The sequence below is a fragment of the Limulus polyphemus genome, unplaced genomic scaffold, assembly GCF_000517525.1.
Source record: "Limulus polyphemus unplaced genomic scaffold, Limulus_polyphemus-2.1.2 Scaffold63, whole genome shotgun sequence".
Taxonomy (NCBI): Eukaryota; Metazoa; Arthropoda; class Merostomata; order Xiphosura; family Limulidae; genus Limulus; species Limulus polyphemus.
The window spans coordinates 920,540-934,281 of record NW_013665673.1 but is presented as its reverse complement, the minus strand read 5'-3'; the positions used below and the strand labels follow the sequence as shown (position 1 = coordinate 934,281).

The 13,742-nt window shown below is 32.9% G+C and overlaps 1 protein-coding gene across 1 annotated transcript in view; it reads left to right on the top strand.

The window, feature by feature from the left end:
• Positions 1-13,742, top strand: part of LOC106464779 (eye-specific diacylglycerol kinase-like) — a 263,541-nt gene that overhangs the window by 231,663 nt on the left and 18,136 nt on the right. The window contains exons 18-21 of the mRNA XM_022393146.1: positions 901-923; positions 4,081-4,175; positions 5,764-5,843; positions 8,908-8,971. Of these exons, the coding sequence (XP_022248854.1) occupies positions 901-923; positions 4,081-4,175; positions 5,764-5,843; positions 8,908-8,971 (262 nt within the window). The remainder of the gene's footprint in view (positions 1-900; positions 924-4,080; positions 4,176-5,763; positions 5,844-8,907; positions 8,972-13,742) is intronic.

The window sequence follows — 13,742 nt, the reverse complement described above, 5'->3', positions numbered from 1 at the left end:
TATATATATATATATATATTGTACGATGATCAGCGTGACTTTATATTAAGAGGTAGCGGCCAAAGAAATGGCGGTAGGGGTGCTTTCTGTTGCCCGCTTTCAACACCCAGCTCTTAATGTCGTTCCACAGTGTTTCACGTTATTAATTAATTAACGGTCATTGGCCGCAGAAGTGTCATACGGGCCAAATTTGAAACGTAGAAAGTGGGTACAACTCAAGGAACGGCTCTTTATACCAGCCTTATGGTGGCTGTTGAAGTAGAAACTTTAGCTGAATTTATGTATTATTGCAATAGTGGAGGGCGTGTCTTTGCATTGCACTCCTCCATAGAGAGTGCTAGAGCACCTTCTGAGATATATAAGATATATATTCATTCCAATATATGACGTAATATAATTTCCATTCTGAACTATCTTACTCGAAGAACTGAAAAATATTGATATCGCTGCTGAACTTTAAAGCATTAAACGATCATATAATTAAACTTTTACATCGCAAATGAAACTGCTTATAAAACATCTGAAAATAAAAACATATGAATTATATAATTAACACAGAAAGAATATGCGCAAAACAGTTTTTTATATAGATTTAGGACTTACTTTTAAGAGTTGGGTATTTTTCAATCTTTTTATAAAAAGCACTAAATGGTTAAAAGACAAATAAATGAACATTGCTTTATATTGTACAAGATGTGAACAGTTAGTTTTGGACTTTTCTCATCAGCTCCTATATAATATATGTAATATATGTATAATATATTTTTCGCCTCTCTGTGAAATAAAATTAAGTACAAATTATTAAATGATTGTTTAAGTAGAAACTTACACAATATTAGGCTTTATCTTTTGCTCCTAATTATTTTAAGTGAACTGTAAACGTTTATACTTTTTTTTCAGAGGCATGGTGATGTACAATCAATGTAAGTATAATTTGATGTTTCTATTAGTTTCTTACTCACTTATCTTAAATAGACATCGACAGAAGTGGCTCCTCAAGCCGCTATACCAAATAGTCTAGTTGGGGCTTAGTACTAATGATTTCTTATTGTTACTAAGTGTTCGTTTAAGCATTTGTTAATGTTCACAGTTAGTTTGTTTTGATTCGAAACATTTCTAGGGACTTAGGGTAGCTGATTGTCAGTAAAAGTAAAAGCTTGGAATGGTCTATTCTTTCAAACACTTAAATACACCATTTTGATTGTCAGACTGTTTCGGTAGTACTGTCAGCTTTTTGTACGACATTAAGAAAATCTACTCTTCTGCTGTTGATCTCAGCTGAATTGTTAAACTTCTTGTAAACCTATGTATAATATTTTAATGCATTATTAATTCTAGTCCGCGTGAAACTGTGGAACAAGATTCTATCTAAACAACAGATCCTTGGAAAACCAATAACTGTTCTATAATGGCTTTGCTAAAAGCCTTGTTCAGGCTGTACTGAGCTTTAAGAGGCTTCACCAAGAAGGTAGTTGAGGCTGTGCTGAGCTTTAAGAACATTAACTGATGCCAAAGTAACATAGATAAAGGAGTGAATAATTGAAATTATGAAAGCAATTTGTGGCACTGAATAAGGTTTCGGTCACATTATCATCACCGTTGTTAAGACAATGAGAAGCAACAATTGAAGTATGTTTAGTATTTTACGAAAGAGCCCCGGCATTGGCAGGTGGTTAGGGCGTTCGACTCTCGACTCACAATCTGCGGGTCGCGGGTTCGAATTCCCGTCCGACCTGTAATGTTCGCCCTCTCAGCCGAGGAGGCGTTATAATTTGATGGTTAATCCAACTATTTGTTGGTAAAAGAGTAGCCCAAGCGTTGAGGGTGGGTGGTGATGACTAACTGCCTTCCCTCTAGTCTTTCACTAATAAATTAGGGACGTATAGCCCAGATAACTCTCGTGTAGCTTTGCGCGAAATTCAAAACAAACTAAACTTTACACAAAACGGTTGGAGTATATTGTTTTTATATATATTCTCCTTGGAAAGCCCTTAGATTGCAAAATGAATATTCATTTCAAGAAGACTTCGAACAGTTTGGAAAGATTAAGCTCGGTCTTTCAAAATGTATCCAAGATTTACACTTTAATTTTGCTGTTAAACGGGTAGATTCTGGGGTAGAATAATTTAATTTCTTCTTTTTTTACACTTTTTTCCCCACATTAATGAAATTATACATATGAAACACTGTCTTTGATTCCGAATAGCCCTTTTAAAATTATTTCGAAAATATTTCGTGAAGATATTATAGCATGTTCAACAATATGGAATGGGACGACGTTTCAATTTATATATTGAGGTATTCTCCAGGTCGAAGAAGGCCTCAGTATACAAACCGAAACATCGTCCCTCTTTAGAAAGAGGTAGGAGCAGTCCATGTTTACAATAGCTTATTTACCCTTGTAACAATATTCAACGCTTGTCTTGTTCTCTGTATCTCAAATTACGATCTCTAACCCTAAAAACAGAGTAACGGTCAAATAGGAGAGAGAGATACGTAATGAAGTTTATTTTAAGTCAGCTCTGAAGTAACCATCCTGTCTTGAAAATCTCCTAATCAATTACTGATGAGGTAGTGGCTTTTCCCTTTTTAGGTTTGATTCTGTTTAGTTCTTGTGATTAATGACGGGTCTTTTAGTCAAACTTAACGGAAACTGATCCTCAGGAACGATTGTATTACTATCACCAGAAAACCAGTACAACCTCACAGAGTTATATAATATTCTTAAATTAGTGCTGTATGCATAAGACAATAACTTTAGACAGAATAAAAAAACAATTGTACAGGATGTCAGGTAGTCAAATTATGAACTATGAAAACAACCAATAAGATAAAAGTTAGGAAAAGTCCCGTGAAAATACTTTCTCGCTGTTTTGTCTAATTTTATACACATTTTAAGGTAAATAAAATAGCAGATATTTGTATTATGAAACGGTAAAAACAGTGAATGAAAGTGACTATATTTATCGATACAGATATATATAGGATAAATTTATATATACTAAAATTCAAAAGAAGTTTGTTTAGAATTAAAACGCCTATTGTACACACGTGACAGTTTACTTAGACTCCTATTCCACATTGACGAAAAGTATAGTGAAAAGAAATGGGGTGGAGCTATTGATGGGTAAACGATTTACATAAATCCCATTTCAATGTTACTATATCAACATTATAAAAACAAAGAGTAAATGTAACCATATGTAACTAAGAACCACAGAAAACGCATTAAATATTTCAGTAAGTGTGGATCTTAATGATATATAATTAAAACAAGTGTGTGCAAGAAAAGACCTTTTTGAAAATTACAGATGTTATGACACAACATACTATTACAAAACGTGTGTACATCTCAGAAATATCGTGAGTTGGAGACGAAAAATCGAACTCGTAAACATACTAATGAAGATGAATGATATATATAGGCAGTATTGTTATTCGGTTTCAGTTACAGCAAGATCCGCTTATGAATAAAAATGCACATTTAACAAAGACGGAAACTCGTGCTTTGAAAACTATGGAAAAATATATTATATAACATCGTTGATATATCTTATTATCAGAATTATTGTTGGCCCGAACATTAATGTTGCCTGCTTTCCTGTTGCAAACACAAATAAACTTCTGTGTGCGTATGTTCAGAATTGTTATTTTCTACGCTTCAACTGTTTCGAAATGTATAACATCAAATGAAAGCGTTGTCTGTTTGAGAAGTATACTGTTATTGTTGAAATACAAATCACGGCTGTTTTTTTTTTTTGATCCAGTTCGTTTCCCGTCATCAGTAATAAGTTATTTTCTCTTTCACATAGATTATGTCTCCCTTAGAGACAGTGAAACATAAAGTATGGATTACCGGACGTGATGTTTCAATCTGAAATCAGTCCAAAATAGATTAAAAGTGTCTCCTAAATCAAGAATTAACATTAGGACAATCAGCTAACTGTAATAATACTCTCAATGTAATTTAACAGAAATTCAATTCCACCTTCCACTTAAACACATGCCCTTTGCATAGCCACAGTGTTATATAATGTGCAAATACGCATCTTTCTTTAATACGTGATGTTTCTGTTTTAGGCCTACGTTGGAGAAACTGACAGTGGAGGTTCGAAGGCTCAATATGACAAAATACGAGACGTTTCATTATGATAAGGAAAAACTGAAAGAAATGTGTAAGTTCCTCCATCGCTACCTTCTGTATGAGTCTATAAATAAGCTTTGTATTAAGTTGATAGAATAACAAAATAGTTTTTTTCTGACTGACTACGTGAATTGATATATTTTGAAATTAATTAATTGGACTTGACATATTGTTTTTAATAAAACAAGGCCCAAGTACAGTTAACGTTAAAAGCCCCATTAGATAGGCTAAGTATTTGCAAGTATTAAACATTTACTTAGGCCCGGCATGGCCAGGTGGTTAGGGCGCTCGACTCGTAATCTGAGGGTCACACCCCGTCACACCAAGCATGCCAACCTCCGCCTTTGCCTGGTCCCAAGTCCAGCATGAGAAAGGAGGAGGGTTGGGCGCGGGGCTAGCAACTCCACCCCGTAAAAAACCAACCTGCTACAAGTAACTGCAACAACAACTTCCGTTGGCGAGTTGTTGTCGCGGCCCTATGCTCCACTGGGAGTTTACAGGAATAATAAAAAAACAACATTTACTTTAATAGGATATAAAATAGCCTAGACTTACTTTTACCTCCCCCCCCCAGGGGCTTATAACGTACAATTCGGGTTTTGCCTAATAACAAATAAACAATATAGTTACTATTAGTGAGAGAATTATTTGACTCTGATTTAACCAAGAGAAGAATACCGAAACAAAGGATGACTTCAGCCATTCAACGCATTTTCTTTTAACAAGAGATGATGTAAGAAAGAAAAAAAACATTGGGAAATTAGTAAGACGTTATTTGTAATATTTTCAGCCGTTACATAAACTTTCCACTGGAAGCCTACCACTAGATATACTGAGTATTTTTTACCGTTAAGTAAACAAATAATTATTATAATACATGAACATTGGCTATAAATCGCAACTGCGTGGGACTTTCTGATACTGACAACGTTTCGGATTCATCAGTCAAGTTGGGCCCTATCATTTATCTGAAACATTGTCAGCATCAAACTCCTAGGCAACTCCTGTCTTTAAGAATTTTTCTTGTATACTTCGTTACCTTAAAACGCCTTAAAATAATTATAATAAATTACTGAATATGAAAATTAGTTATTGTGATAAAAGAGTTGGCACACAAAGGTGCAATGATTTTTTTTTAAAAAGACCCAAAACTCGAGAGCTTTCAAATAGTTGACTATTCTTCTTCAGAAAAATAAAAGGTCTTCATTAGTTAATTTTATCTGTACATTATTTTTCTTATTGTGTTGATATCAGTAAAATACTGTTGTTGTGTATTTTTAGTTTAAAAGAACCTTTAAAATATTTCAATGGCGATACAACTATAACTGTAAGTATGTTTAAAAGTTGTTTTTCATTCGTGTTATTTAAAATAAATAATCTGTGCTTTGTGTTTTTTGAAATAATACTTAATTTAATATTTCCCCATTTCTTTTACGTTGTTTCGTTTATATTTCATATAATTTTTAAACGGTCTTTGTTAAACTGTCTGGAGTATCGTACAAAATAGATTTGTTTGGAGGTAAAGGTGTTTTAAACGGACTAACTCTACCCACTTTAGTTTTATAGTTTTTCACATTTAGGTATTTTTGGATGATAATAAGCGTGTGTGCGTTTTTCAGCTGTGCCTCTGGGAAAGCTATGTGTAGACCTAGATACTGATTTGGAACAGATTCGAGCTCGAATTAATGAGCTTTTAGAGGTAAAACGTCATTTTACTTTCCTTTAACTATCTGTTAGGATGTATAAACAAATATTTATTAAGTATAATAGATATGATAGATAATAAACTTCAATACTGCTGTTGTTTATCCTAATCAGAATATTTCGGGTTTTAAGTAAGAGATGCGTAATTCTATCCTCCTTAGAAATGACTAAATTCAGTTCTTTATAGTACAGCTTAAGCTATAGGAGAGGTGTGGGTTAGTTGTAAGGAGAGTTCTAGATTTCGAAACTGGCGAGCCACTTTCAAATCCGTACGATACCACAATATATTACCAGTACTTTAAGCTGTATGTGCGTTATGAATGTGACAGCCAATCCCTTAGTGTGGATGGTGCTGCTGACTTTCTGCCTTCCCTTCTCAGTAGTGCAAATTAGGAATGGTGACAGATAGCCTTAGCAGCTTTGCCTTAAAAAATACAAATATTTAATCTCTGTGTGGAAAGTGCAACCATCATCTCCCTAGCACTTAATGTGTCCATAAACTTGGCATTTCAGCAAACTGAATTAACATAGCACCCGAAACTAAAAATCAAAGAGAACGTTTAAATTTATATTGGTAGAGATGCTTTCAAGATGATATGTTCTTAATTTTCGATGGTACAAGCTTCGTCACACGTATAATTTTTTCTAAGTAAAAAATAATAATAAATTTGTACAAAATATTCAAAACATACTGTAGAAATTGACTCCAGCTCTGAATAATGATTTTTTTTTGTTATACAAAAATCCAATCTGGAATTATTTAAAATAAATATTAAATTGGACATTGTGTAAATACTTGAAGTAATTATTTCATGATCAGGATTTTTGTGCTGATTTATATGGCATTCATAAAGTTTAAATGATAGAATATAATACCATACTTTAATTAATTATAAAAATACAAGTTATGTCTGAAAATACTAACAAATATCTTGACTAAGGGACGAATTCTAAGATTACAGACAAAACTTTGAACAAAAACAGCAACTCGCACGTTTAATAAAAACAGTATTACAATAATAATGTTCATGGTGGCTCAGCGATAAATCTGGAGGTTTATAACGATACAGTTCTGGTTTCGATATCTGCAGTGGGCAGAACACAGACAATGCATTGTGTACTTTGTGCTTAACAGCAAACGAATAATACAGTAATAATAATAATAATAAATTAAACAGTCGGGAATTTTATTTAAATATGTAAACGACTAGAAACATATTTTAGTCTTTTATTAAAATGAAGAGAGATATATTGAAGGCCTAAAGAAAGTATAGTGAGGTAACTTTGCGTGAACTATTTATGGAAGTGGAAGATAAGGAAATTCTGGGTTTAAGTAGATGAAATATAAAAAATTAATTACATCTGATAATAGATATTATTACGGGGCGTATGTTATGCCAATATTTTCAATCAAATGAGGTGTTACGATAAATTCGAACTATTTACTCCGAAATAAGATGAATTTATTTCAGTTGTTTGTAAGAAGCCTCTTACAATTACTTAGGTAGTACATTAATAATAATTTTAAGCTATGTAAAGCAGCTTTTTCGATCAAAATGATGCTACTTCAAACACGAGATAGAGGCTGTTAGGTCCATCAATACATGGTCATTTCGAGCTTTGAAGAAGTATGATTCATGTAACAAGGAAATTTCGAAATGATTGAATATTATGTTCCTCTTTGAGATTTTAACTTTCATCAAGCCATATTAGCACACATTTATCTTACTTGCTTGTACTTAAGCACAAAGCTACACAAAGGACTATCTGTGCTCTACCCGCCACGGGTATCGAAACCCGGTTTCTAGCGTTGTATGTCCACATTTATCTAAAAACATAAGAATTATATTTTCAAACTGTGAAGAGAATATTTGAATGTCATTAGAGAAGAAAATATGAGTAGAAAATACGACATGGATTTAACACATACGCTGATATTTAGAGTAAATAAAAATATAAAACTTTTTAAAATATTTTGTTGATAAATAATATAAGTTAGTTGGCTGAGCAAGAGAATTAAATATAAATAATAAACGAACTAGGAAAGGGACTAAAGAAATATCTAATACAAACAATGATAAAGTGACCAACATTTGCTGATTAGTACGACTCGAATTTTGCTTTATTAACGTCATCATTATTTGCGATATTAACAAATTATTGGTGTAAAAATTAGAAACAACCTCTTGCTAGTCCGATTAATTACCTAAAAACTTATGCATATGTGCCTTTTTTTTAATTCAACAGTATAAGGTTACTTGTGTCAACGTGTCACGTATTGATATGAGACGGGTGAACACTACATATACAAGAAATGTTTGAACAGCCTCAGAATATTTAGTGTTTCACTAAAATTTTCCTAACGACTTACGTACCTCTGATTCAAGTCGTATTTATTTGCGTCTAGCTCCACATGGGACACATTATCGTATTTTATTGTTAGTTAACAACAACATTCATTCGGAAGTCTGACCTTCTACACTTAAATTATGCTTTGCAGTCGCTGAACGTTTAGAACGTGTTCACAGCTGTTTCTTTGTTATTTATAGGTATATTTTTCATTGATTCTTATTGCCGTAAAGGTGTGAGATTTAACAATTTTAGACCAAGCTTTTCGTAAGCTTATATGATAATTTCTTGGCGTCATCATGTGTAGGCCACGCTTTATCTTTTGATAAATAATTCGTATAATACATGTTTTATTGCTTTCCTTCAGCTTATAAAGAAAGAAGCATACCATATTTTAAATTTAAGTATTAATAAATTGGTAGGTGTATATATAATTGTTCATAATCTCACCCCTTTGTTCTATTCGAAAAAGTATTTCAGTTCTTATTCACCATACTAAACAGCTGTAATTCAAAGAATTGAAAATTTTGTTGTAATTAAGCCTGAAAAGTAGTCGTCAGTACCCAATTAGAATCCAATAATTATTTTTATCCAAATTGGAAATTAATAGATTTTGTGTTTGTAAATAACAAACAAAATTCATTATGAAAAATAATTAAAATCTTAACTTTTGAAATATTCAAAGCTTAACAAATTTTTTGTTGTTACAGAAAACGATAGAAAACAAATCAAACTTGGAACCAAACCTATGTCCTGAGTGGTGCTTTGTGGACTGTAAGTGAAACCTTCTCGTTAGAAAAGTGCCCATGAAATACTTTAACATAACGAGTGAGATAAATGCCGTTGCCAATAGTACCCTAAGTTTCAATGAACATACGTATGGCATTATAAGTTAGAAAGCATAATTTAGGTATCATATTACTTGTTGTAAATAGTAGTATATTCCTGGTATCACATTAGAAGTTTAAAAATGACATTGATAGATTAGAAATGAAAGACTTTACTCGGGACAATCACGGGGGCTAAATACATTGTCATAAGTACCATTATTCTAGTTAAAACAAAAACATCTCGTAGTTATAATAGTATTTTCTGTAAACAGTATAATTTCCTAGGCATCATAACATTCTTTAGGAATAGAATTGTATTATAGGTTTCATATTACAGCTAGGAGTTGAAGAATAATGCAAGAAGAATACTGGGAATCACATTATAGGTTAAAAAGATTGACATGTCAGAGGAACCATACCAAATCCATATCATAGATACTATATTCTTGGTCTGAAATAGATGCGTATCACATGCAGTGTATTACAAGCTAGAATAAAAAGGATATCTTGAACACAAACATTCAAAGTAGAATCAGGATGATATCACAGATACCATATCGAAGATTCAATACAGGAACAAATCATAGTCACTACAGATCCCTGCCATAAGAATTAAATACCCTACAAAAGATGAACGTGTTCGTGTATTTGCATATCGTAGATGGAGAACTGGTGTATAAACACCGGAAAATGAGCATTGTAAATCTAGTAATTAGAGTGATAACGTTGTGTTTACAGCCAATCGTCACGCACAAAGGTTTGATTTCACGGTTTGGTTAGAAATTTGGTGGCAAGCAAGACGAGTCTTGCATTCACTTCAGGTTGTCTCAGTTCTGCATGGTACGTATCTGTTTTGCAGTATAACATATTGTTAATTTGCTCAAGGAATTCTGAACCGTACAAATAATGTTCTGCAAAAGAACGAAGCAATATGCTTCACTTCCAAAACCTTAACAGTTTATAAGGTACAAAATGGACTATAGCTGCTACTCTGACCGCCAAGAAGCCCTGATTTGGACACAGTTGAACAAATGTGGGAGCACTTTGCCAGTTAACTTTATGTCATGATCGGCATACCAACAGCAATTACAGGTTTATTTGCCTAATCTGTGGGGAAATCTGGCGTTATTTAATAGCTGATTGATTCAGTAATCAAACGGCTGTAAGTCCTACGAGATTATGAAGGGGTTCCTTCAAGATAGTGAATGTTAGCTTATACACCTTTTTGTTTTATTAATAGTTCTCTGACCATTGTAAATGTACGTAGCAAATTTAAGGTGTACAACTTATTAAGATAAGTATCTGTATATCACATAGAAGAATCAAAACACACACACACACACACATATATGTATATATATATATATTGTTAGAACTAATGGAAATCGTTAGAGAAACGGTGAGGACAGTGGTGTAAAGGTAAATGGTATGGGAATGTCACCCCTGCGTGTGAAAGTGAATTACACCAGAGTAGGTGTTAATAGTGTACATTGTGCTTGATTCTAATCTAACCGGTAGTAACATAGTGAAATCCAGTTATGACTTTGGGACAGAAACACAGCATGACAAGCGTGTAGAAATCACTTTTGTCTGCTTAAGGATATACCATGCGGAAAATTGCGGCAAGACCCTGTGTTTCAGTATGGGCTTTGTACACGCGGTCGAGGTAAAAAACTGAAACTCTTTTAAAGGCGATGTTAAATACTTCGGGTTGTGTAGTATAAATATAGGTGTGAATGTTACCTCCAGAACATTAAGATATTAGCACGAAGTGGCCTCAATGGAAGTGTAGCTGCTCAAAACCCGTTGCTGAGAAAAGAAAGCCTAATCAAAGGTTTTAATGTACATCGGATCTCACACAGATTAATCCGAATTTGGGGGTTCAACTTTCAACAGAACAATGATACCAAGCATACAGCAAATCTGTTAAACGATACCTTGGCGGCAAAGAAACTAGTGGAATACTCATAGGCATAGCTTGACCAGCAGAAAGTCTCAATATGAATATTCTTGAGGCTGTATGGGGTTATGTAAAAAGTGAGAAGGTCAAAAGGGAAATATTAGTTTAACTGAATTGTGAAGTGTACTACAGGACGTTTGGAACCCTATTCCATAATTGTACGTTGATAAACATTATGGCAGCATTAAAAACAAGACGTAGTAATCTGTTTAAAGCAAAGAGTTCACATACAAAAATACTAGTGCCTTGTAGAAGCTATTCGCTCTTATTTTATATTAGAAAATGAAACTTGTCATAAATACAATATTGCTTGATATTCAGTGGAAGAGCATATTATAGGAACTAGGGTACATTCTAAAAATAGAAACATGCCTAGAAATGCATCAATGTATCATGATACGGGGTATAAAAGAGATGCATATATTTCCTGTCACTTTACTACTTTAAACCAGGAGCATGTCGTTGGGATCATGTTAAATGGTATAGAAACAGGTATATTTTAAGTACGTATTATAGGTTATAATTTTTAGCTTATTTCAGGTTAACCATATTACATATAAGAATATAAAGGATGTTATAAACATCATAACAGAGTCCGTTATTAATACAGTATTACTATGTATAAACAGAAGCGTATCACAGGTTAATTGCAGGTACTACTTCACAACTTATAAACAGCAAAATGTCATAATTACAATATGCTGTAGATTAGAAATGAAAGCATAGTAAGCATACCATATTACACGCTAGAAACAGAAACATGTCTAGTTGCTTTTTAAGATAAAAAACGTATCATAGGTACCAGGTTGGAAACAGAAATATGCAATATATATTATATTACAAATTCAAAAATGGATTATATAAAAAAACGAGAAAACCACAAAATTCTAAAACTTCAAAAATGAGATTTCTTTCTTTGACACAAGGTCGCAGGCGAATATTTAAAACTAATATCATACTTAAATCTGATTTCTTCTTTATTTACTTCACCTATTGTAGTAGGCTAGATTTAACCATGATAAGGACTCTTTTCGTGGTATCGAAGATACTGGTAAGTTCAAAACTTTACATGTACATTACTGATGTAGTTCTTTGTAAGACAACCAAACTTAATTTTGCTTGTCGACTATATGTCATAACAGATGGGATGGAGATTTTTCAGCTAGAAGGATAAGTCTGTTACATGTGTTTTAATAGTAAGTGCTTAGTGGTAGTGTGTGTACTACCATATGTTAGTACTTGTATATCTGTCAGTTTGTTGCTATGTTTCTATATATATAGTTAAAGAAAACTCAAAGTTAAGTCGTATAATATGTTTAATTATAAGTAAATTATTTTTTGATTAAAGTATACAGCTCACAAAAGACGAAAAAAACATTTAATTGTATATTCATGATAAATTGATTATATGAAAGTAAAGAAAATGTTTATATCATTTGCATTACTATGTATTTGACATTTGAATTCCTTTAGCGTGCAGTTGCGCTCATTTTTATTCAATGAGAGCATTGAACTTTTAATCTTAGACGTTCTGTATTTATTTAATTCTAAGAAATATATTTTATTACTTTGTCTAGAATCAGTCTATTATAATAATACTCAGTTCCTATCTGTCCTGAAAATGCAGTGCACTTTACTAAGTGTACATGCGTTCGCACTTCATTTCAACTGGCTTATATTCGATAAAGATTTGAATTAATGCTGTAACTTGTGTACGCTGTCTTTCTTTAGTTTAATTAGGGCTAAGCTTTACTGTACTTAATACTATCAGTAAATAAAGTTATAATGTTATTTTACAACCTAACATTAGACCTTTTTAAAAAAATTAGATAAGCTTTTAATATGTTGTGCAAAATGTCTACTAAAGCCTATTTACATCCATCTTTTGTTTACATCTTAATTAATAAAGGCTTAAGTAATGTTAGGTTTAAGACTAGTAGACTTATAAATTTCGGTGTCTGCGATTAGAATTCCTTTATATTACCTGTATTTAAAGAAGTACTGTTAATAAAGATACTAATTCGATCACAAATGTTTTACGGGTCTCTGCTAGTATTAGATTAACAGTATGCATCAAAACCACGCGTATTGACACGTTGTCTTTAAATGTTAGTAATATATCTGTGGAATATGTTTGTTTAGTTATTACAAATGATTTTAATTTCATTTTGGCAACTATTTGTATTTCACATTATAGTGCGCTTTACTGTTTAACACCCAGTGTGCAAATTAGGGATCACATGCTTGAATGCTTGACGAGTTGATTCCCAAACAAACTCTTTTTTTTTATTCTTCTAATTCTGAATAGAAGTTTAAACTCCTTGCGATATCTGGAATCTGAACCGCCCACCAGTATGGTCGAATTCGCTTAATTTCTACGCTATGAGGAAATAAAACTGATATCCCAATCCAAAATTCCAACAAAGTAGTGACCACAAATATTGCACCATATAAGATCTGGTTCCCGAGCTCTCTAAAGCCGTTTTCTCCGTGGTTTTTGCGATAGCTGGGGAAGGCTCAAAGAAACTTACTTACCGCTATAAGGTGGCTAAGTATTGTACCTGTCTGAACATGAATGCTTCAACTATTCTTGATATGTATTGTTAATGAACCGCATCTGTTCAGGACGTTTCTGGACGACGTTTCGAGCTTGTACTGTAGATCTTCGCTAGGACGAAATGTCGTCCAAAAACACCCTAGACAGATGCAGCCCATTGATCACGCCTTTTGGGTTTACTCTTTCTCTCAAGGCCCG